This window comes from Tiliqua scincoides, chromosome 8, assembly GCF_035046505.1.
Source record: "Tiliqua scincoides isolate rTilSci1 chromosome 8, rTilSci1.hap2, whole genome shotgun sequence".
Classification (NCBI taxonomy): domain Eukaryota; kingdom Metazoa; phylum Chordata; class Lepidosauria; order Squamata; family Scincidae; genus Tiliqua; species Tiliqua scincoides.
The window spans coordinates 31,584,394-31,609,597 of NC_089828.1; the positions used below are offsets into that span (position 1 = coordinate 31,584,394).

The following is a 25,204-nucleotide window of genomic DNA, read 5'->3' on the forward strand; positions in this document are numbered from 1 at the left end:
GAGCGTGATACCATAGTCTTTCGAGACTGAAGGTTGCCAACAGGAGGAGTGTTAGATTTTGCTGTACCAAAACTCGATTGAATCCAGCATCGTTTCCCATAGTAGCTATCCAGATATCTCTGGAAAGTCCATAAGTGTGACAATGCAACAGTACTCCCATTAGCTGGTTATTCAGAGACTGCTCCTGCCCACAGAGGCTCCATTTAGTTATTGTAGTAAATAGATTCACCTCCTGAATAGATGTGGAACTACAGGTCCAGCCTATTTATACACGGATTTTTTATACATGGATTTGACTCAACATGAATGGCCCCTGCAAATGAGAAGGAATGTGCTGATCCCTGGAGAAGGGGAAGAATGCACTCCTTTAAAAATCAGTTTAAAAAACTGAACAGTCCTTTAACAATAGCTTCCTTAATATGAGAGAGAGAGAGAGAGAGAGAGAGAGAGAGAGAGAGAGAGAGGGCAGCTGGCTGACAATCCTTCTCTCCCCAGTTGACCCCTCCCTTCCCCCTGAGCATGTGAAAGAATGGTGATTCCTTTGCATTGGTGAAGGGAGGGCCCGAGTGTCAGCTCTCAGCTCTTTGTAAGCTCTTGGAGGAGGACTGATTGATGGATTGTCTTCTTAATGACTTATCTTACATTACAAAGGTCAGCAAGGCTGTTTTTAAATCACCGGAGCAAAGATACTGTTTTTTAAATTGATTTGCTATAGTTTGTTTTTCGCCATCCACATGAGTGCTTGGAACCCACACAAATAATGAGGCTCAACCTGTACAGTAAAGGAGTAAATCCATGTTGCAAGTTACGTTTAATGAGCGTTTCAAATCCATGCATAAAGAAAATATTATCCAGCAGTAATTAATCTGTGGAACTCCTTGCCACAGAGTGTAGTGATAGCACTTGGCCTAGATGTCTTTAAAAGGGGACTTGACAGATTAATGGAGGAAAAGCCCATCACAGGTTACAAACCATGATGGGTATGTGAAACCTCCTGGTTTGAGAAGCAGGTGATATCTGAATGCCAGGTGCATGGGAATGGCAACAGGATGCAGGTACCTGGTTGCCTTGTGTGCTCCCAGAAGCATCTGCTGGGCCACTGTGAGGCACAGGGAGCTGGACTAGATGGGCCTTGGGCCTGATCCAGCAGGGCTCTTCTTGAGAAGAGGGGGAACCACAACTCACTGAGGGCCCAATCCTGTCCAGCTTTCCAGCATGGGTGCAGCCCCAAGGCAAGGGCACAAATGTTCCCATGCTTGGAGGACCTCTGTGACTGCCTCTCCACCACAAGATGCAGTGCACGCCCCACTGGCACAGCTACACTGGCCCTGGAAAACTGGACAGGACTGGGCCCTGAGCCTACCTACTTCGCTGGGCTCCTTCCTTGCACACTGGGGGAGCTGAGCTCTTTGCAGGCAAGTGAGCAGCTACCCAATTTTCGAACAGCCTCGGGCTTGAGGCAGGTAACAGGAAGATCAAAAGCAGCCCTTGGGGATCTCTTGCTCCAGGTAGGCTTAGACCGCGCGTGCGCACGAGGGCACTGCTGGCGCGCACTCCCACCTCCCTTTCCTCCATCAGCCTGCCCTTTTCTCAGCCTGCGCAGTCGCCCTTCTCTGACGCATGCGCAGTACGCTCCTCCCCCTCCCATCTCGCCTTCTCCACTAGTCTGCCTGATTTCACGCCTGCGCAGTAAGGCCTCGTCGGCTCCGCCGCCACCGCCCCCTCACCCGCGCAGGCGCGGCAGAGCCTCTCCCTGCCCCTCTCAGTCTGCGTCCCCGCCCTCTCGCGCTTCTCGGCGCCTGTGTATTGGCAGCCTCTGCGCCTGCCCCCGCCTCTGTCCATCTGTCGGCGCGTGCGCAGTCGCGGCGGCTGTGCCTGGAGCCCGGTGGGAGGGGGGGTGGTGGTGTTGCTCCGCGGCGGGCGGGGGGAGGGGGAGGAGGGATGCGGACGGGCGAAGATGGCGGCCTCGTCGAACAACCCGCGGAAATTCAGCGAGAAGATCGCGCTGCACAACCAGAAGCAGGCCGAGGAGACGGCAGCCTTCGAGGAGGTCATGAAGGACCTCAGCCTCACGCGCGCCCACCGGGTGAGGGGCTGGCAGGGAGTCTAAGGGGCTGGCTCCCCCACCGCCTCCTGGGGGGGGTGGGGAGGGGGCAGGGAAAACAGCCCTCCCAGAGTGTGGGGGGTTTCAAGGTGGGGCGAGGGGGAGAGGCAGAAGGGGGTGTGGAGGGTGACCTGAGTGGGGTGGGGGACCCACTGACAACCCCCCATCTCAGGGAGAGGAGGGGGGCAACAACCCCCCCATGTCTAGGGGGGTTTCTTTAGTTGGATAGAGGAGAAAATAAAAGGGGGAGGATGCTGGGGGGCTGGCTGACTCCCCCCCACAACTTGGGGGGGAAGAAGGGAAAATGAAGAAGTCCTCCCATTTGAGTAAGGGGAGGGGGTGGACTGCCTGCCTGCCTGACACCACCTCCCCCTCCCCCAAAGGGAATGGGAAAGGGGGTGGGAAGTAAAGGGGGAGGGGCAGAATTGTGGAATTATCATTGTCAGCCCCTCTCCCCTCAACAAGGGAAATGAAAAATAGCCCCCTCCCTCCCCCCATTCCCTCTCAGTGGTGGGAATTGATTAATTGGTTTTGCCAATAAAGGTTCCATACAAGCTATTGATTAATTGAGGTTGAGAGAAGTGGGCAGAAATGTGAGATGACCCCCCCTCCCCACTTGCTGGGATTTGAGAAAGAAACAAAATTGGGGAAAGCAGATAAGGGGGTGTGGATAGACTGGCTGAGGGGCTGGCTCCCTCAGATAAGGGGGTGTGGATAGACCAGCCCCTTTTTGTTTTGTTCAGAAAGGGAGTTTATCCCCCCATCATTTGTGGGAACTTTAATTATTTGGGAGGAGGGAGCATGTTTGACATGTCCCTTTCCTTTTTCCTTTTCAGCTGGTGAGTGAGAGGGATGAGAACCCTCCTCTGAAAGGGAACAAATGGGGAAAGGCATTAATAAATTTCACATGCATATTAGTGATGGAATATGAGGAGAGAATTCCCATATAATGAGAATGTTGTGCAGGGAGCATTGTCAAGTCCCTTCCCTATGGGGGGTGCCCCTATGGGGACACCACCTATGGGGTGGTGATGTTTGGTTTGGGTGGAGAAAATCATTGTCATTTACCTTGAATATGTGCATGCCAGGGAAGTGTAAATAATCTCCTCCCCAATTTATGGCTTGAGTGAGAAATGAATACAATGGGGGGGGGGAAGAGAAATGAGTAGAGAAGGGGTTAGTGACCCTCATGATTGTGGAGAAGACTCATTCTTATTCTCAGTACAGTATATATGGAAGGCAAGGGGAATAAACAAATCTTCCCTTCTGTATATGGAGAGGTGTAAAGATGCTGTTAGCCCCCCCATCTGTGTTTGTGAAAGTGGGAGGAATTAGTTGCCCCCACCCCCAGTTTATGGCTTGGAAGGTAGAAATTAATAAATCTTATGGTAAAGGGAGGGGAATTTTAATACCCCATTATGTGTGTGGGTGTGGATAATTAACAGCCCACACCAGAATTTTGAGGGAATGGGAAGTTTAGGACCCCACTCCTTTTATTTGTATGTGGAAAGGGCAGTTGAGAGGAAGAGGTGGGGTTCATTAATAAATCTACCCCAGTTTATTCATGGAGAGGGGAAATTAATACATTCTCCTATATGTGAATGTTTGGAGTGGAATTCAGGAGGAATTTCGAGAGAGGCTGAGGTTAATGACTGTCTTCTCCTCCCTGCCCTGCACACTTAGACATATATTGATGGAAGAGAAGTGAACAAATCTTCCCGTATACATACGTGTGTGATTATTGTGAGGTAGCACTAACATCTCATGGACATGAAGGTTGGGGAATTGTGAGAAAGGCTGAGGTTAATTACCCATCTCTGTTTTATCTGTATCATTAATTCTCACTTGCTTGTGGGGGGGCAACATGCCCCTCCCCCATTTTGTTTGTGTGGGGAGGAAGTAGTAAATTGTTCTTTTATTCCTGTTTGCATATGTATTGTGAAGGGGAGGATGTAGCTAATGTGTGTACAGCTGGGGAGGAGGAGGATGCTGAGTGGATTGTTGGCCTTCTGTTGTATGCGTATTATTATGACCAATTATTATAAAGCATACAAGCAAGTTGGGATTGGGATTAATTTATTGCCTGGATCTGTTTATAGCAAGCATCATCCTTCTTCTGTAGTGATGGAGTGTAGGTTACTGTATATGACCAGAAGGGAGGGGATCATGTGAGTTTAAGAAAGTATGGAGCAGTTATTACTGTTGGTTCTTATATTTGAGGGGGCGCTTGCTCATATCTCAGGGGGGATTTTAAGGGAAATGAATTTTATCCCCAATGCCCGCAGGTATGCATTTTTGTGAGTTTCAAATTGCAAAGCCCGAAGGGGAGTAGTTACACAGCCTTTTAGTGGTTCTATAAACAGTTAATAAGCACAAGCTTTGTATGGATCAGATTGTAGGGGAAGAGGCTGTTTGAACTGATGGTTTGGGGGTTACTTTGTGGCTACTTCATAACTTATTGATGACACCTGACTTAGCACTTTACAATTAGTAGTAATTATCTCAGCGAGGGATAAGAAATTGGCTTCTTTGGACAGTATATTGTTAATAGCCCCCTTTTTGTCCAAAGAGGTATAAACAACTTCTCCTTTGAGGAGAGTAGTTGCATTTTGTTTGTGTGTCTTTTTGAGAAAAAGCATTAACTGTTGCCTCTTGGTGTGGGGGAGATGAATCTGCTGCATTGGTGCATAGTTATTAGAAAACAGGTTTGTATCTGTTTCCACTCCACAGAGCCAGCTTCTTTGATGAGAGTAAAGTAATCTTTGGGATAGAAACCTTTGCTATGTAAAAGATATCTACAATCCCATTTTACTTTCTTGACCCACAAACAAAAAGTGCATTACCTATGAGTGGCAAAACTATGTATTGGGGTGGTGGAAGGTGGGAGCTGGTGTCCCCCAACTTGCAGGAAGATGGCTAACATTATGTAAGTAAGGCAGATGCAAATGTCAGCCCCTTGCTTTCATAAAGCAATCTCCTTACTGGCAAGGAGAGCTCAGTTGATCCCCTTTCCTTGAGGTCGCAGTCTTTTTTTCTTGTTGGAAATAAAGTTGTCTACATGAATCTACATAGAGGACTCTCCCTCTGTGGAGGGCCATCTGCGAGGTCTCTGTGAGAGCCATCCCATCCTTCCTTGAGGAGTAAGATTCCTGAATCTTTTATGTTGGGAGCAAGGAATGGAATTTTTACATTTTTCTTTTTTTTGTCAAGCACAGGACCATTTGTTTGGTAGAGCAGATGTGTGGGCTTTGGTTTTGTGGTGGTATGTTGTGAGTGTGACCTTTTCCATAGGGACAATTCTGTTAGTTGTCTGAATAAGGCATCAAGGGTGGTATTGGGTGTTGAGGCAAGAAGAGGAGGACAGTAGTTGGGCTTCATTATTATACATAATCCTGTAAACTGGGGTATGTGTTGCTTCTCTCAGGGCTGTGTTAATCATTTGATTAACGCATTTTCTCAACCAGTAGCACTCGAGGTGGTAGCACTCGGTAGCACTGTCTGGTGGTACTCATGGGACCCCAAACTCCCACCACCTGGCAATGAGACCAGCAATACAATGCTACAGGCAGAGGTAGGAGGCTTGGTTTGGTGGGCAGAGCTCTAGCATGTGCTTTTCATGTGCTCAGAATAGTCTTCCTGTCTGCCATGAGCCTTTTACTGGTGTCTGGCATGTCACATCTGGCCTCCCAATCTGAAAGTAACTGGCGATGACATTATTGCCAGTTACTTCTGGTGGTACTTCCCAAAGGTGGACAATGCGAAGTGGTATAGTGGGGAACAATCATTGAGAAATACTGATTTAACATATTCTCTATACATCCCTTTTCATTGGTCAAGTTCTGCAATCAAGGTGTGGTTTTTAGTCCACTGTTTTTAGTCCAACAGACACCACTTTGCACCACTGTGAAAAAATGTCATATCCCTATCTAAGTTTCACCAGGTGGATTCAGACTGAGAGATATCCCTTGTCCCCAGTAGAATCCAGCAGGAAATGATGGTGGGCTATAGAGAAGGAGCTCTTGGCACCAGCATAGGCTCTCTTTTCTTCCTGGTTGCTTTCAGGTTCAGGCACTTTTATTATGCAGGAGAATGGATCTGTGAATTCTGAAGGCTGAACAGGTACTGGGATCAAGGGGCATATATTGAACAAAGTTAAAGGTGATCATTCCAAGGGAAAACACAGGTGAATGACAGGAAAATGTATCTCATTTCCATATGCCCTGCTGTTTTAAGCGTCATGCAAATACATAGAAATATAGTCTTTGCATCTGTGAGTTTGTAGTCTGCTCTGTTGCACTGACAACCCCCTGCCAACTAAGTTGAATAAAATCCTTTCATTCTGGTAGGACTGTTGTGTGGCAAGGGTCTCTTGCTCCTGGGCACACCTTGGTTACTGTTCCTATACATTGGGTAAATTCAGATGCATGATTGTAGTGGCTGTGACAAGCGCAGCACAGATAATATTACCCCTGTTGCACCTTAATTGGCATCCAGGGCACAAGAGAGCACCTCCTCCTAGTCTCTTGTGGGTTTCGCCAAAACACATAACTACAAATTACAGCATGATTATGGCAGCTACTATGCCTGTGACTTGGTCCTCAACAGGGCACTATCGCACACATGTTTAAAAACTATGGTTTTCTTTGTTTGGGTTTTACTGAAGCTTTGAGAGTGTGCTTGTGTGTGTTTCTCTTTTGCCTGTGGTCTTGCTTGCATATGTGTGTATGAACATATCTGAACTGTTTTCAAAATGTAGTGCCTTGATATTGTAAGGAGCAAGGAACAATTGAGCATACTTTTAAATTTGTATTTGGGGGGAGAGTTTTCTCTTGTGTCAGGAGTGTCAATATTTGCTGCTGTCTGTGATAAATCTGTGATAAATCAGATTAGAAACAAATACTACATTTTGTTTTGATTTTAATTGATGAATTCTTGGTAGAGTTATTATGCTTGGTAGAGTTATGATGTTTCGGTGGGACTCAGTTGTTTACTGACATAGTGTTTGTGTATGACATACACAGTAGAGTATGTCCTATCCCAGAAGTGGGCTACCCCTTCTCTTTTGGTTTGCTATTCTCTTGCACCCCGGGAAATCTATTTCAGATGCAGTTTTCTAGTTACCAGTTTTTCTCCAGAGCTTAGGCATCCTAATCAGAAATCAGTTATTCCAGAGATGCTGCTGCCAAGCCATTCTCCAGCCACAAGGACCACTTCTTTTCCACATGAACTTGCTCGAGTACTATGATATTCAGCAGAAGCCCTCCTTCACGTTCCCCTGTTTCTGGAAGTGAGGTGGGTGTTAACCTGAGAGAAGGGCCTCTTTAATAATGGTGCCCTGTTTGTGGAATATGCTAAGCAGGAAGGGTCATCTGGTACCTTTTTGGTGCCAGGCAAATACCTTTTTATTTATTAGGACACGGCTGAAGTTGCTTGTAATTGATTTTTTGAAAACTGGTTTTATTGCTCTCTTCTATTTCTGCTGCTTTTGTTGAGTTATTCTGAGTTTTACTTTTGTATTTAATATTAAGAATATATACCTCTGTTCAACAACAGTAGTTCACAAAGTAGTTTAAACAGTAAATTAAATCAATAAATGGTTCCCTGTCTCCAAAAGGCTCATAATCTTTCAGGGGGGGGGGGGGGAAAGAACACCAGAGGAGATGCAGTGGCTGTTGCTTGTAAGCCATGCTGGGTTGAAGAGGGAAAGTTGTTCTCCCCCTGCTAAGTGTAAGAGGATACCACTTTAAAAGGTGCCTCTCTGCCCTGTTAGCAGGGACATTTAATGTGGCTTTTTACCATTATTTGTAAATTTAAAAAAAAAACCTGTTCTCGAAGATTTGGTAAACTGAAGGTTGGCAGGCAGATGTTTGGAAAGAAAAGGCTCACTGTCCAGGACTATTGCCACAGGAGCTGACACTGTCTATGCTGACAACTGGAAGATGGTACCTTCTGGACTGCAAGCTGCCGATTTCTCATTTAGAGATTCAGAGCTTATTCTTTGAGCCTTCCAGTTAGCGCAGAGATTCCCATATGGGGTGTCGCGATGCATTTCCGGGGGTTTTGTGGGCCCCATACTGGTTGAGCTGCTTGGCAGTGTGAATGTGACGCAATGTGTTGGAGTGCCGTGTGAAGATTCAGAGAGGCAGGCTAGCTCTCTGCAGAGCTGTAGAAACTCTTTGGAGCCTCCTTGGACCGTTTATCACTATTTTTGAGGCTTTTTTGCTGTGACCCGGATGTAAGCATCACTGACATAATCACGTCAGTCTGTTGTCATGCCTTTGGCACTTCTGGGTCTAGATATCTATCAGGGTGTTGTGGGCTGAGTGATTTTGGAAACCACTGAGTTAAAGGATCACTTTTTGGAACTGATGTCTTTGTCTTTATACATCTGAAAGCATTACATACTATGTTTGCAACTTACTTTCCATTTAGAGTACTTGGCACATTTTAGCAGTCTGTTTGAACTGAGGGCAGCCCTACAAATAGCTCTTTATCTGTTTACCTGTGATGAGTTGGTATCGCCTGCAAGTGACAAGCCAAATAAACTTTGTAAGTGGGAGAAGTGGTTCTTTTACCCTTTTCTTTAGGTGTGGGTATGCTGCAAAATACCACCACAGTATACATGGACAAGTAGACTACTATGAATTCTTGCAGGCTAGGGAGTTTTGCAAACATATGCAGGGCTGATGCAGGGAGTATTGGCATATCTGTTTGCCAAAAAACCAGTTTGCAGTCCAGGATGGCTAGTGATGACTGGTATGTAAACTCCTAATAGTGTTTTAAAACTCCTGAAATTGGTACCAAGTACTTAGCCCAGTTTGCATCTGCCTTTTGTTCATCCCCCTTCCTCTGTTGTCTGTGCATGTCAGCTTTTAACTGTAAACTCTTCAGAACAAGAACCTGTTGTCTCATATTTGGTAAAGTACTATGCACATAAATTGTGCTCTTTGAATAATAACCAAAGTAAGGTTAAATTAGCTCTACCTTTTGAGTTACTGAAGCAATGGGTTTCTTTACCAATCAGTTGAATGCCAAAAAAGATGCTCTTTCTTTTTCCATCCACCCAGTCTTACAGGTTTTGGAGCTGATAGCGATTTAGAGGCAATCAGTTATTGAGATGTCTTTTGAAAAGTGTATCAAAGCCAAAATGGACACCAAAGTGTGAGTTGCCCTGTGATGGAAACACAGGGTAGTTTAACATGATATGAAATTTCTGCACTGAAAACTCATCTGCATAGGAGGCAAAGATAATAACTGGAACCTCTTATGGGATTATCATAATTGGCAATAATATCACCTTAAGAGTGTTCAGTGTAGTACTATGCCAAATCTTTGGAATTAAGATTTTCAGCATGGGGAAGTAGGCTTTTGAGGGGTACAAAACCCTTAACAGATTTTCAATGGTTTCATGTTACCTCTTTGCAGCCCATATCTGCTGCTTCTGCTCAAGTGCTGTTTTAGGACTCATTTTCCTAGCTAGTCTGCAATAACATGAGCACAGTGACATCACAGCACCACTTGGCCATGTGATGACATCACTGAAGGCAAACAAAGCCCTACAGTTGCTCTTGCTCTAGGATGAGGTAGTAGCAATGTATCAGTTACCCAGGCTCCTGGGCATTCTGACATACTGTGCCCTCATTGCCCACCAGTGCTTCACAACAAGACTTCCATTTTGATCCAGCTGCAGTTGTGTGTACTTGCATGTCACTAGTTGAGGCATAACCTGGGTAGGGGTTTGTGATTGTCTACCCTGACTGTGTGTGCCTGGAGGGGAGCAGGAGCATTTGTATGGTTAGCTTCAAGAAGATGCATAAAATGAAAAGTAATGTGTATATTGCAAAGTATGGTAATACTTGGGATATGCTACTTTCCCCCTGCTTTTGTTTCAATTCAGTATTACTGTGTAGCACTTCATGTGCATCATATCTTACACAAGGATATCAGATGGAAGGTTAGTACCATTATTTGCATGTTCAAGATGGAATTGAAGCTGAAATAATGTAGCTTACCTAATGCCATATAGTGAATTTGTGGCAGAAATGAAATTTAAGCAAGGGACTTTCTGATTTGTAGTTCAGTCTCTAAGGGCCCAATCCTATCCAATTTTCCAGCACCGGTGCAGCTGCACTGCAGTCCGGATGTAAAGGAACAAGTGTTCCCTTACCTTGAGGAGGCCTCTGTGTCTTCCCACCAAAGGATGCAGCGCACGCCCCATTGTCGCAGCTGCACTGGCCTTGGAAAATTGGATAGGATTGGGCTCTAAGCCACTATGTTATTTTGGCTCCAGTTTGTTTGTTTGTTATGATATTTATATACCACCCTTGTATAAACCATGCAGGTATGTCTTTCACAGTATGTTCATGCAACCTAGGTGGCCTGAGATGGTATGGCCAGTGATAACTTGCTGATGTCAGTGTGGGGAAGAAAAAATCCAGCTGCCAGTTTTTTTTGGTGCTCTTGCTGCACTGTTTCAGCACAATTCAAAGTGCTGGGTATCTTCAGAGCCCTGAATGGCTCAGGTTTATGGTTCCAAACCCCCCCCCCCCCCAATATTTGTTTGCTAAGATCATCTGGTCATGTGTCTTGCCATCTTTTGAGGGACTGTTGGTGGGAATGTGCGAGAGGGCCTGTTCTGCTGTGACAACCAGAATGTGTACAGAAGATTCACATGGCCTATTTTCCACTGTTCTGCAGTTGACCAAAGACTCTACTTTTTCAGCAAGTGATTGGTTTGATTGCCACCTTTCACACTAAGGACAGGTACCTATCAGTTTTTTCACTCTGTAAAGTGCCATGTGTATAGATGGTGCAGTTTGGATCCTATGTTTACTTGCACTGCTTCCTGATTTGTTACCCTGATTTGCTGTTCTGTAGGTTGTTTTTATTATTTGTATTTTAACTTGTGTCAGCTCAGGCACTTATCTCTAGAAGTGGAAAGGTGATATTACTTCCAGATTCATTTAAATTCAATTGCCCTGCATGAGATTCTATATTCAGGCTGCTTTTCGCATAGGACCTGAGTAGCAAATGAAGTGTCCCTCACCTCTGGCCACTAATAGCTTCCAAAAAGAGTCCTGCACTTCCATTTGGGCAGTAGAAATATGGGTATTTATCTTCCAGTAAATTTTTTATTCCAAACAAAATAATGCAAGCTAGTTGACTTTCATGTTTCCATGGTATCAGTATTGGGACAGCGCTTTCTACATCCTTTGGTCATGCATAGTTGTATCACACAAGGTCTTTCCAGAAAGTCACGCACATCTTTAACATATATGTAGCCATTTTGCTGCGACTTCCTTGAAGGGCCCTTCTGCTTAGTTGTGTGTGAAAGTAGAGGAATTAATGTTCATCTTGCTGTACTGGTATGTTTGCTCTCCCCATTCCCGTTTTTTTTCTTGCTTGGCAACCAGATGCTTGGCTCTTGATTCTGAAAAGATATTATTCACTTCTGTGGAGGCGAAACAAAATTTGTTCCCCAAGCTTTTTGCCTTATTAGCAATAGTCTCTCTGGTTTTTTCCCCCCCTTGGCACTGTTTACCATCATTTAAGCACTCTGGCGTTTGTTCTTGGTTACAGCAGAGGCTGTGAACCACTACTGTGCTACGGCTCACCGGCATGCACGCCCCCACTTTGATGTGGAACACTCATTTTGTTCTGATTTTTCTCTCTTGCTCTCTCTCCCTCCCCAAATGTTTGGTGTAGTCTTGTGCTGTTGGTACATTATATCATCTTTTTCTGTTCTCTCATCTTTTTTTAAATGTGAAGAATTAAAAACTAGAATGCTTATTTCAGGTTCCCCCCCCCCCCCAAGCAGTGTCAGCAAATGAGGGGGCGGGGTGGGGGAGAGGCCGAAAGGGAGTCTTCTGACATTCTGCTGTATTACAGAGCAGAGAATGTGGGAGGTAGATGGCTGATGGAGACCATGCTGCACTGAGGAGGGGGGGGGGTTTGCTTCTGTGCATGTATTGAGTGGGAGTCCAGCTTGTCACAATAAGGGAATGGCAATGTTTACTTTAAACTGTAGGGGAGTGGCCTTTTGTCAGAAGGAAGGGTTGGCTGCTTTTAAGAGGGTTTGTGTCCTTTTCCCATACATTTTGCAGCTAGGCTAGAGACAAAATGCAAGGAAGGGGCTGGGGACAAGCCTTTTGCCTCATCCAGATGGAAGAGGTTTGCTTGCATTCTTCCCTTTAACTCATGGGTCTCTCCCTGATGAGGGAGAGGCACTGAACTCCCTCTCCCTCCTTGCCCATTTCCTGCTTGCCTTGCTTTTGCTTTACAAGCAGACCTGCCTCACAAGAGATGATTGCTCATCATTTTGTAGTTTCTCTTGTGCTTCTCCCCTCTCCATTCAGCTTTCCCTCTTCCTCAGACATTCTTGTCATAGTATGTTTATCCATATGTGAGAATTTTAGCAAAGTGGGAAGGGGGGGATGACCCCAGGCCTCTACACTAGAGATCAGCTTTTCAATTCCAATCCCAGCTGTGCTAGGTGAGTGTCCCCTCTCCTCCACAGATTTCAAACCAACTTTTTCTTGTCAAAGGAAAGCTAATGTTGCATTTTCCGTTGAATATGCATGAATGTATGAAGTTGCCTTATAGTAACTTCAGACTATTGGTCTCTCTGGCTCAGTATTTTCTATGTTGCAGTGACTGGCAGCAGCTCTCTAGGGTTTCAGGCAGGGATCTTTCTCAGCTTTAGGCAGAGATGCTGCTTATCCTATGGGCCTTTGTAGTTGAAATGTTTTTGATTTTACAAATTGAAAATGCAAAACACTGGTGTGCATAACAAAACAAATGGTGAATTTGTAGTGCAAGTGGAAAATATGTCATTTACCAGATAAACATAGTGATTGGACCACTCCTAAAAGATTTGGTATGTGACACTGTACTGATAGATCAGTACTGACATGAGAAATGAAACAATTGAACTACAAAATTATCCAGGTGAGAATTACTGTTGATAGGGCCAGTATTTTTATCCTTAAATTACAGGTTTGAGAGGGGAAACTGAGGCTAGGCGTAGCTTGCCTAAGTTCATCTAGAAAGTTTGTGACTAAACTGGGATTAAACCAGGGCCTTTTAATGTTTTCCCTTCACCACTAGTTATTGTTGTGTTGGTAGAGGCCAAATGCATAAGGTTTGGTGCCTTGAATAGATCCCAAAAAGCAGCTGAGGTCAGGAAAGCGAGTGGGTGGAGAGCAATGGTTGCACATTCAGATTCAAAATGGATCTTTTGTGTAAAAATCAAAAACAAACCAGTGTTTGACTCCAGTTGGAGATGCTTCCTAGGATTCTCATTCTGGCTGGCCCAGTTTTTAGACTGTAGGTTCTTGGAGGGTTCTCGACCAGAGAGAGGTATTTGAGCTCCCTCTTCTGGAATCTGCCTCATCCTCTCCAAATAAAATGTAAAATAAGACAATTCAAACACCTGTGGTCAGAGGCGAGAGCTGCTTGAACGCAGGCAATGCAGTGATGGAAATGTCCTGTGCCATTATGTACCGCTGTTTGTACAAATTTCCAGAGGGGAAGTTGTGTGTGTGGCAGCAGAAATAACCTTGAGTCTTATGGCTACTTTAAAGAAAATGAATTTGTTGTGATAGAAGTTTTCTTGAACTCGGCATATGATGGAACAAGTTCTAGTATACAGAAGCTTCTGCATGATGTCAGTTGGTCTTTTAAGGTGCCACAAAATGGTTTTTTAGAAATGTTTTGGTTGCCGTAGTTACAGGCATGGTCGATGCAGGCATGATAATGCCTGGAATTCATCTTACTCAGTGTTAACAGGATTGTTAATTAAGGCAGGAAAGCTTAAGGGTATCTTCTGATCTTTCTTCTTAGCACTGGGGAGGGGTCCAGTGGATTTCCATTTCCAACCTTCTGTGTCTGTGTCAGCTTACCTGTGGCAGAACTTAAACATTGCCTCATTTGTTTTTCATCATGTTTATTGCTTCAGGAATTACATCAAAACTTGCAGAAGACACATGAGAGCTGGAGTGTTCCAGTAGATTAAGGTTTGGATATAGATCCAAAACACTGGGTTTGTATGAAATTGCCTTATAGTGAGTCAGATTGTTGGTTCATCTAGCTCAGTGTTTCTCAGATTGTGGGTCGGGACCATTAGGTGGGTTGCAAGCCTTTTTAAGGTGGATCCCTGTTCATTTCAATATATATTTTATTTTTAATAGACTTGATGCTACCATGGTATGTGACTGTATTTGGGGAAATGTTACACATCTGAACTTTTAACACGTTACCATGTGTATGCTTTTAACAATGGTAGTCAATATGGCTTGCTCTCGGGTAAGTGTGAATAGGATTGCAACCTTAAACAGGTCAGCTACTGCTTGGAAGGGTTAGGAGGGTGGTTCTTCTTAAAATAAATTTTTAAACTTATTGTAAACATTTAACTTACTAAGAGCACAAGCCTATGCATATCTACTCAGAAGTAAGTTCCATTGTGTTCAATAGGACTTTCTCCAAGGAAAGTGTGGATAGGATTGCAGCCTCAGGGTCCAATCCTATCCAATATTCCAGTGCTGGTGTAGTTGTGTCAATGGGGTGTGCACTGCATCCTGCGGTAGGGAGGTAGTCACAGAGGCCTCCTCAAGGTATGGGAATATTTTTTCCCTTACCTCAGGGCTGCATTGCGGCTACACCGGTGCTGGAAAGTTGGATAAGTTTGGGTCCTTACTGAAATTGATTTGGTTTGGTCATATGGGGTGTTAAAATTTTCCTGCTTGATGATGTAACTTCCAGCTATGATTTCACTTTCAGGTTTATGAAATCACATCTGGTGGGTCCAGACAGATTGTCATTCTAAAAAATGGGTCCCAGTGCTAAAAGGTTTGGGAACCACTGATCTAGCTTATTTTTTTAAAAAAAGATTTTTATCCTGCCATTCCCCCCATAATGGAGCACCCAAAACACCTTACAACAACTGTAAGATACAGTAATTTAAAACTGTACAAAAATAGCAGCACATACAAGAAATCCAGCGGCATAAATAATGAAAAACATATTAAGAACCTTTAGATGACAGGAGCCCTTAAGGCATCAAGCATGAACCAGAGAAAGTTAAAACAAAAGCTATACATCAATCCAGTGGTTCTCAAACTGGTGGGTCATGACCCACAGTTTGTGTGAAGGTTCCCCTGTCCCTTTAAGGGGCGAGGAAAGGGGAGAGACAGGGAAGTGATCCCCAGGACCGTTTCCCTATTGGGGGTGTGTGAAGGGGGGGTGCTTTCACTTGCTTTATGTAGGTATGGTTGCAGTAGGCTGCAGGAGGTGCGGGGAGTCCTGCGCAGCCCTCTGCAGCGCACCCTGAGGCTTGGAATCGTCAGTAACAGCAGGTGCAAAGCACTTCTGTTTTGGAGGAAGTGCCTTATGCCCGTTTTTAGTGAATGTTCCAAGCCTCAGGGAGTGCTGCTGAGGGCTGCACAGAGCTCCTGGCACCTCCGGCAGCCTGCTGCAGCCCTACCTACATAAAGTGAAAGCACCCCCCTTAGTGACGTGATCCTGGGGATCGCATCACTGCCCTGGCCCCTCCCCCACAAAGACTTACTAAGGGGGTAAAGCTCCTTCAAAATTTGAGAAACACTGCATATATCAATTAAGAACAAAATCTATGGCAGAAAAACCAAATAAAAAAATATGCTTTTGTCTGCACTGACAGGCAGCAGCTCTCCTGGGTTTCAGATAGGGGGATGTTTCCAGACCCACATGAAGATGCTGCTAGGGATTGAACTATGGACCTTTTTCATGCAACTCATATGCCCTAAACACTGAATGATATGGCTGCTTTGTTTCAAGTTGCACATCTGCAGGCAAGCCACTACTTCTATGCTGGTTGCAGTGCTGAACAGATGGCTTACAATGATAGCACCAACCACCTGAGTGGTGGTGGTGGTGGTGGTGATGGGAGAATGAATCTAGGTAGAGTGCTCTTCTGTTTCCTGAGTCAATATCCACCTTTGACCTCAACCTTCAAGCATGAAGAAGCAGAGGCAGGCAGAGAAGGACCGTGGGGAGACTTCCAGGGACGATCAGGCTTCGTCCCAACCTCAGGCGTGCAGCTCCTCAGCTGCCTTTGGGAAGTCTCGGGGCTGGAAGACGTCATCCTGGAGAGGAGGGAAACAATCCCCTGGGGGGACCCCTTCTCCAGGGGATGGGCACATATCCAAACGCACAGCATACTCCTCAGCGGGAGGGGGGTCAGGGGCTTCTTGTAGTGGGGGATTCGATTATTTGAAATGGGGGGTTTGTGACGGATGTGAGGACTGCATGGTGACTTGCCTGCCTGGTGCGAAGGTTGCGGACATCACTTCTTGTCTAGACAGGCTGGTAGACAGTGCTGGGGAGGAGGTAGCAGTTGTGGTGCATGTCGGCACCAACGACGTGGGCAAGTGTAGCCGGGAGGTCCTGGAAGCCAAATATAGGCTATTGGGTAGGAAGCTGAAAGCCAGGACCTCAAAGGTAGCGTTCTCAGAAGCGCTACCTGTTCCACATGCAGGGCCAGCTAGGCAGGTGGAGATCAGGGGTCTTAATGCGTGGATGAGACGGTGGTGTAGGGAGGAGGGGTTTAGATTTGTTAGGCACTGGGGAAAGTTTTGGGACAAGCAAGACCTGTACAAGAGGGACGGGCTTCACTTGAACCAGAATGGAACCAGACTGCTGGCGCATAATATTAAAAAGGTGGCAGAGCAGCTTTTAAACTGATCCCTGGGTGAAGGCCGGCAGGAGCCTTGGGGCATCCGGTTCGGGACTCCTCATCCCTATGGGATGAGGATGGGGAGGTTAGAGAACAACAAGGTAAAGGCAGAGTAGGAGAAGAAATTGGGAATGGTAGCATGATGGGATGTGATAGATGGTTTGGCACAGTGAGAGGATGCAGGGACAAAGGAGCTAATAAGCAGCCTGTCCTGGGGCATTCCATGTACAAATGCTTTTATGTAAATGCCCAAAGTCTCTGAGCAAAGATGGGAGAACTGGAATGTCGGGTGATAAGGGAAAATGTTGACATAGTGGGCATAATGGAAACCTGGCGGAATGCGGAAAATCAGTGGGATACCGCAATCCCGGGCTATAAACTCTACAGGAGGGACAGGGAGGGGCGTGCTGGAGGCGGGGTGGCCGTTTACATGAAGGAAGGGATAGAATGCAGCAAAGTAGAGATTGAAGGTGGGTCCGACTCCACCTTTGACCACAGTAGAATCTCTGTGGGTTAAATTACCAGGCCTGAGGAATGATGTAATACTGGGGGCATACTATCGTCCTCCAGACCAGAAACCGGACCTTGAAATGAGGAAACAGATCAGGGAAGTGACAAGGAGGGACAGGGTTGTAATCATGGGGGACTTCAATTATCCTCATATTGACTGGGGCAATTTGTGTTCTGGTCACAGAAAGGAGACCGGATTCCTTGACATGTTAAATGACTGTGCCTTAGAGCAGCTAGTCATGGAGCGCATCAGAGGAGAGGTGACTCTGGATGTAATATTTTGCGGTACTCAGGACCTAGTTAGAGATGTCAATGTTATGGAGCCATTGGGGAACAGTGATCATGCTGTGATCTGTTTTGACATGCACGTCGGGGGAAGAATAGCGGGCAAATCTCTCACAAAAACCCTTGACTTCCAACGAGCGGACTTCCCTCAAATGAGGAGGCTGGTTAGAAGGAGGTTGAAAGGGAAGGTTAAAAGAGTCCAATCTCTCCAGAGTGCATGGAGGCTGCTTAAAACAGCAGTAATAGAGGCCCAGCGGAAGTGTATACCGCAAAGGAAGAAGGGCTCCATTAAGTCCAGGAGGGTGCCCGCGTGGCTAACCAGCCAAGTTAGAGAGACTGTAAAGGGCAAGGAAGCTTCCTTCCGTAAATGGAAGTCTTGCCCTAATGAAGAAAAAAAAAAGGAAGATGAACTGTGGCAGAAGAAATGTAAGAAGGTGATATGGGAGGCTAAGTGAGACTATGAGGATCGCATGGCCAGCATTAAGGGGAATAATAAAAGCTGCTTCAAATATGTTAGAAGCAGGAAACCCGCCAGAGAAGTGGTTGGCCCTTTGGATGGTGAGGGAGGGAAAGGGGAGATAAAAGGAGACTTAGAGATGGCAGAGAAATTAAATGAGTTCTTTGCATCTGTCTTCATGGCAGAAGACCTCGGGGAAATACCGCTGCCCGAACGGCCCCTCCTGACCAAGGAATTAGGTCAGATGGAGATTGAAAGAGAAGATGTTTCAGACCTCATTGATAAATTAAAGATCAATAAGTCACCAGGCCCGGATGGCATCCGCCCAAGAGTTATTAAGGAATTAAAGAATGAAGTTGCAGATCTCTTGACTAAAATATGGAACTTGTCCCTCAAAACGGCCATGGTGCCAGAGGATTGAAGGATAGCAAATGTCATACCAATCTTTAAAAAGGGAAAGAGGGGAGACCCAGGAAACTATAGGCCGGTCAGCTTAACATCTATACCCGGTAAGATGGTGGAATGCCTCATCAAAGATAGGATCTCAAAACACATAGACAAACAAACCTTGCTGAGGGAGAATCAGCATGGCTTCTATAAGGGTAAGTCTCGTCTCACAAACCTTTTAGAATTATTTGAAAAGGTCAACAGGCATGTGAATGCAGGAGAACCCGTGGACATTATATATCTGGACTTTCAGAAGGCACTTGACACAGTCCCTCACCAAAGGCTACTGAAAAAACTCAGCAGTCAGGAAATTAGAGAGCAGGTCCTCTCCTGGATTGAGACCTGGTTGAAGTCCAGGAACCAGAGAGTGGGTGTCAGTGGGCAATTTTCACAATGGAGAGAGGTGAAAAGCGGTGTACCCCAAGGATCTGTCATGGGACAGGTGCTTTTCAACCTCTTCATAAATGACCTGGAGACAGGGGTGAGCAGTGAGGTGGCAAAGTTTGCAGATGACACCAAACTTTTCCGAGTGGTGAAGACCAGACGTGATTGTGAGGAGCTCCAGTAGGATCTCTCCAAACTGGCAGAATGGGCAGCAAAATAGCAGATGCGTTTCAGTGTAAGTAAGTGTAAAGTCATGCACATGGGGCAAAAAATCAACACATATAGGCTAATGGGTTCTGAGCTGTCTGTGGCAGATCAGGAGAGAGATCTTGGGGTGGTGGTGGACAGGTTGATGAAAGTGTTGACCCAATGTGCGGCGGCAGTAAAGAAGGCCAATTCTATGCTTGGGATCATTAGAAAAGGTATTGAGAACAAAACAGCTAATATTATAATACTGTTGTACAAATCGATGGTAAGGCCACACCTGGAGTATTGTGTCCAGTTCTGGTTGCCGCATCTCAAAAAGGACAGAGTGGAAATGGAAAAGGTGCAAAAGAGAGCGACTAAGATGATTACTGGGCTGGGGCACCTTCCTTTTGAGGAAAGGCTACGGCATTTGGGCCTCTTCAGCCTAGAAAAGAGACTCCCGGGGACATGACTGAGACATACAAAATTATTTATGGGAAGGATAAAGTGGATAGAGAGATGCTCTTTACACTCTCACATAACACTAGAACCAGGGGACATCCACTAAAATTGAGTGTTGGGAGGGTTAGGACAGACAGAAGAAAATATTTCTTTACTCAGCGTGTGGTCTGTCTGTGGAACTCCTTGCTGCAGGATGTGGTGACAGCATCTGGCCTGGACGCCTTTAAAAGGGGATTGGACAAGTTTCTGGAGGAAAAATCCATTATGGGTTACAAGCCATGATGTGTATGTGCAACCTCCTGATTTTAGAAATGGGCTATGTCAGAATGCCAGATGCAAGGGAGGGCACCAGGATGAGGTCTCTTGTTATCTGGTGTGCTCCCTGGGGCATTTGGTGGGCCGCTGTGAGATACAGGAAGCTGGAATAGATGGGCCTATGGCCTGATCCGGTGGGGCTGTTCTTATGTTCATGTGCCTTCTTTTTAAAACGCTGTTGCCCTGTTCCTCTTTACCTTCACCTCCTCTTTGCCTCTCCCTATCTTTTCTTTTTAAGAAAAAAAATGTAAATATTTAGGCAGGAAAAGAATGCCAGTGCTGATGGCGCAGTCCACCTGATGATGCAATCCACTGTCCTGACCTGCCAGTTAGCAACAAACTGCCTAAAACCCTGGTTAAGCATTCAAGTATGGACTTTTGACCTTATTGGAGAGGGAAATAAACTTCCTAGCTTAGCCCCAGTGCTGATATAGGAAGGCTTAGGCCTTTCTACAATCCAGTGTTCTATATACAAAATGCATTTTTATCTTATTGAAACTGGTTATATATCCTGCCTGTCTATGTGTTCTAGGCAGCTTATACCAGTGCCTAAAACAATCCATTACTGCAAAAAAAAAAAAAAAATCAATGGATTCTTTTAATCATTGGCATAAGCTGCCTTGAGTGCAAGGAGAGATAGGACACAACTATTTTAAATATTTAGCTATAACCCCTATATAGTCTTGAGAGGATTTTTTCTTTGTGGATTTTAAAAACATGAACTTCATTACGCATTCCCCCCCCCCCAAAAAAAATCAAGATAAAATTAAAGGGGAGGGGTATCTGTTTGCCTGTATGTATTATATGCTTTGTGCGTGTATTCATGCTTTTGAAGTGAGAAGGTATTTGACTGTAAGCAACCTTTGTAAATATAATACCCAAACGTTCCTCCATTGACTCTTTTATCCATCTGTCTTGCTGCACCTCCTTCTCAGTTGTCTGGTGCATAGATTCCTTGTCCATTTTTCACTCAGTAGGGAATGTCCACAGAGGGCCAGTGCCTTCTGATTCTTCTTGTTCATTTTTTGGCTTAGAAAAAGGGAGCAACTGTCCTAATCAATTGTATTAGTAACTTTTGTATTTAGGGATGCAGCTATTAGCTTGTAGGTTCAGTTTCCGTGATGTGTTAGTTTTCTACATATGAAGAGATTGTGGTATTTGTTTCTAAGAGGGTAGTATTCTAACTTACATCTCTGCATCTGCAATTTTGAAGCCATTACAGTCCCAGACAGGCTGCGTAGTGTATACCTTGGCTTTTTACCAGATCATTTTAAAACAGTAGCACAAAACCAAAGTTCTTTTGAGTGGAGGCACAGATGGATTGAAAGCAGCATTTGACGTGTGGGTGATGAAAATGAAACTCTTAAGGCAGGTGAATCTCCACCAAAGAGGTGTGTGCGTTTAGAGAAGTAATTGTCTGTAACAGGGAAGAACAAAATGTACTTTAACTGTATGCAAATAAGATCACGGTTAGAACTTACATCATTGCAGACTGTGTTCAATTAAGTTATGGCCTACATTGATACCTGAAAGTGGCAGTGGGGGTGAGGGTAATGTAAACCTGGAGGTGAAGTCCCTGTGAGCTGACATTCTGAGTTTGGAACACAGTCCAGAAAGTGACAAGGTGCAGGTCAACTTTCTCTGAGCACACTGACTGCTTCCTCCTTGACTAAATTCATCAGTGCAACTATTTGCCTTGTAGATGTTTCGTTTCTTCTTGACAAATGGCTCCATGACCACAGCATTAAAAGAATGTGTCATCCTTTGGTTGTTGAACTGTGGTTTTTGAACTGAGGACCTAAGATCACTATCCCTTTTCCACTCTCTTGCAGCCTTGCAAGCGCTCCATGATAGGAAAGCACAAGCATTCATGTCTTGCTAGGGCAGGGCGGTCCAACTTGTGGCAGCGGGGGGGGGGGGGGGGGCTATGCACAATCCTGGTGTGCACAGATGTGGAAGTAACTGGCAGTGACGTGATGACATCACTGCCAAGTCTTCTGGGTTCTGAACCACCAAAGTCACTTGACAGGGTCAGTTGGAAGGAGGGGGAAGCGGCAGTAGCTGTGGTGGGGCTTTTCTATCTCCATGTTGCACTGTTCCAGCTTCTAGAAGTGCAACAGGGAGACTGAAAAGCCACTAAAATGGGAAGAGGCGGTGGAAGTCCTGTGGCAGGGCTTTTGGGGGGCTGCATGTTGGACCATGCTGAGCTAGGGAAAGCATGCTCCGTATTCTAGAGCTGCTATTAATACATTCCATTAAAATGGCCATTTTTAACCTGCCGCGTTGCTTTGCTCAGGAGAGGACAGCTTGGTCAGAGCAAGAGGCCTCCTCAGAGTTCTTAGAGGAGTGTTTTCTACCACTGGGTTTTAAAACATTCCTCTCTCCCTTTTCTATCCCATTACTTTTAATTGGGTTTAGTGGGATTTTATGTGTTAATACAGAAAGCAAAACTGAATTGGATAAGTATGTGTTCTGTTACCTGAAGTCCAGGAACGTCTGTCTGTGACCAGATTGATCATTACAGCTGGCAGACAGGCACTGCTGCAGTCTGTTGCATGGTTGTCTATTTCTATAAACATTCCCAAACTACAGGAGCTTTAAAGAAAGCAGATAGAAGGTTTTTCTCCTTTTGTCATAATGCTGGAATTTGGGGTCACCCGATGAAAGTGATGGGCAGTAAATTGAAGACAGGAAAAAGAGAGCACTTCACCCAGTTAATTTTGGGGATGTGCTGTCACAAGTTAGATGGCTTTAAAAGAAAAAATTAGACAAATTCATGGAAATATCAAGCTATTAGTCATCATGGTCCTTTCAGATGTCTTGGTGGGTCACTTTGCTTGAACAAGAGCTAGCAGTGTCTTTTGGTTGCAGGGTTGGCACTTTGAAGAAGCTGTTTTTGTTCTTGGACAAACCCACAGAATTAAGCAGGCAGTCGTAATTGGTCTGCATGTTGCTTATTTGGTGTGTTTAGTGTACATTTTCCCCAAACAGACATAAAAGTTAATTACCCATGAGAGTATAAAGGGTTCCTCTTTCTACAAAGTATTGCTGGCTTTTCCTCGGCTAGACCAAAGTATACACAAGTAGATGGGTTTTTTCCCTTCATGTGGTTCTCTCAAGAGCATTTCTTGGTTGGCTAAGTAGTACTTCTCAATGTTCCTCTGTCCTTGTGCAGAGTCTTGGAAAGAATAGTCTCCCCGCTCCCCTTCCAGACCTTCCTGTGCCAATCAGACCTTAGAGCTTCACAGTTGTTTTGTTTATTATACAGTATTTATATCCCACTCTCTCAACACTGGTTCCCGCAGTGGCTTACAGTAAAAATCCAAATCAAGGTATAATAGTCTGCAATAACTTGACGTGTGTATGGCAGTCTCTTCTGACCCTTGATTGTTGGTGATTTAGATGCCAGGCTCTTGCATCCAGAAGGAGCTGCACATAGACTTGGGTTGGCTGATGGTACATTTTTGTGCAAGATTGTGTGCACACATCTCGTGCGACCTTCCTACTGAAGTATAGTACAGTGATAGAGCATCTACTTTGCGTGCAGTAAGTCCCAGGTTCAAGTCTAGATAGCTCCAGTTAAATGTATCTTAGTTAGCAGGGCTGGGAAAGGACCTCTCTCTGCCTGAGACCTTGGAGAGTAGCCAACCAGATCTCCTGCTAGTATGACTTGTTATGACATTAACATGTTTTAATAAGAAACAAGCAGCACTGTTGTTGGGCTGGGAAAGGAGTACTTTATTTTTTTTTTAAAAAGCCATGATTAGGACACTTTTTTTGAAGGGAAGGAAATGGGACCTCTTCTCCCCCCTCCAGGTACTCTGATCTCTTGGTTTGGCAGTATGACAGTCCCACTTATAGTTGAAGTATGTTCCTGCTCCACACGGGCCTGATACAGGACTCCCCAGTCCCTGAATGATCTTATTTGTTTTGCAAGTGTTGCCCATCAGTCATTGACAGAGGGTGTGCACGGTGTCCTCTCTCCCCTGTACCCCCCCACCTGCACATGCTGTTGTTTTACTGGCCAAGCAGCCACTACGCTATGAGGAGTGTAAACATTCTACTGTTTGCTTTTTGATTTATGAAAACCATTCCCAGTTACATAACTGCATATTCATTCTGTGGCTAAAAATAAAAATGGGAACAGAAAAGCTATTTTTGTCTTGCTCAGCAGTGGGCATCTCTGCTTTCTTTTGTTTTGCCTATATTTTGGTTACTTTTGCATAGGAACAGGTATGTGTATTTTATTTAATGGATAATTTGTTGCCTTTAACTGTGTAGCGTCCTGGCTACAACTGAGCTATGAATCAGGAGGTCCTCCAAATCTCATCTCAATCATGAACTCACTATGTGACCTAAGCAAGTTATCTCCCAGTCATTCCATCTCCATTATGAGTATACAAGGATTGGCCTGCCTTGCAGGGTTATATAGCAGCCATGTGGACTGAGAGACTGAACAGGATGGCCCTGCTCAGGTGTCACCTCTGCCATAAACTCACCAGTGTGGCCTCATGTGAGCCACTGTGTCTCAGCCTCAATTCTCACTTGCCTGCAGTATGGGCCTAATACTGGGCCTACCTTACAGGATTGTGGTAAAGGTAACATAGGGCCCAATCCTATCCAACTTTCCAGCACTGATGCCACTGCAATGCAACCACAAAGTAAGGGAACACACATTCCCTTACCTTGAGGAGGCCTCCATGACTGCCTCACCACTGCAGGATGCAGCACACGCCCCATTGGCATCAGTGTTGGAAAGTTGGATTGGATTGGGCCCATAGTGAAGTGGTTCAAATATTCTTAGTGCCATATAAGTGCTAAAGATCTTTATTTTTCTTTAGAAATTGCCCAAGAGGTTGTACAGGGGGAAAGACAATACTTATGTTAATGTTTGTTCTGTCTTTTTTAAAAATAGATAAATTCAAAACTATTATGATCCTGAAACTACAAGTGCTCTACACACAAAGACCTCAGGCTTACAGTTTAAAAGTAAAAATACTATAGTGGGATGACTATGTTAAGCTACTACTGTCCAGTCTTCCAGCTTATCCTATAATTGCTGCACATTCAAATTTTTATTACTTGTTCCCATTTTTCTACTTTGATTTGAATTTAAAGTTGTTTACAAATGTATAAAAACAATAAAGCATTTCAAAGCCATTGAATTGACTGTTTTAAAAGCACCTGTATGGTAGAAAATGCATCTAGCACTTTATTTTAAATGCCTACAGAAACGAAACCGTTTTAAGTGACTGCCTAAAAGTCAGCAACAAAGGAACCAAATCTACTTCCCTGTTGAGAGACCATTCCACAATCTGTGCACTACAACGAAGAAGGCCCTGTG

The 25,204-nt window shown here is 44.9% G+C and overlaps 1 protein-coding gene across 3 annotated transcripts in view; it reads left to right on the top strand.

Annotated features, from left to right (window-relative positions):
* The first annotated feature begins 1,941 nt into the window (after positions 1-1,941).
* Positions 1,942-25,204, top strand: part of CRTC1 (CREB regulated transcription coactivator 1) — a 43,396-nt gene continuing 20,133 nt past the window's right edge. For all 3 annotated transcript variants that reach the window (XM_066635631.1, XM_066635633.1, XM_066635632.1), the window contains exon 1: positions 1,942-2,086. In XM_066635631.1, the coding sequence (XP_066491728.1) occupies positions 1,958-2,086 (129 nt within the window). In that variant the 5' untranslated portion in view covers positions 1,942-1,957. The remainder of the gene's footprint in view (positions 2,087-25,204) is intronic.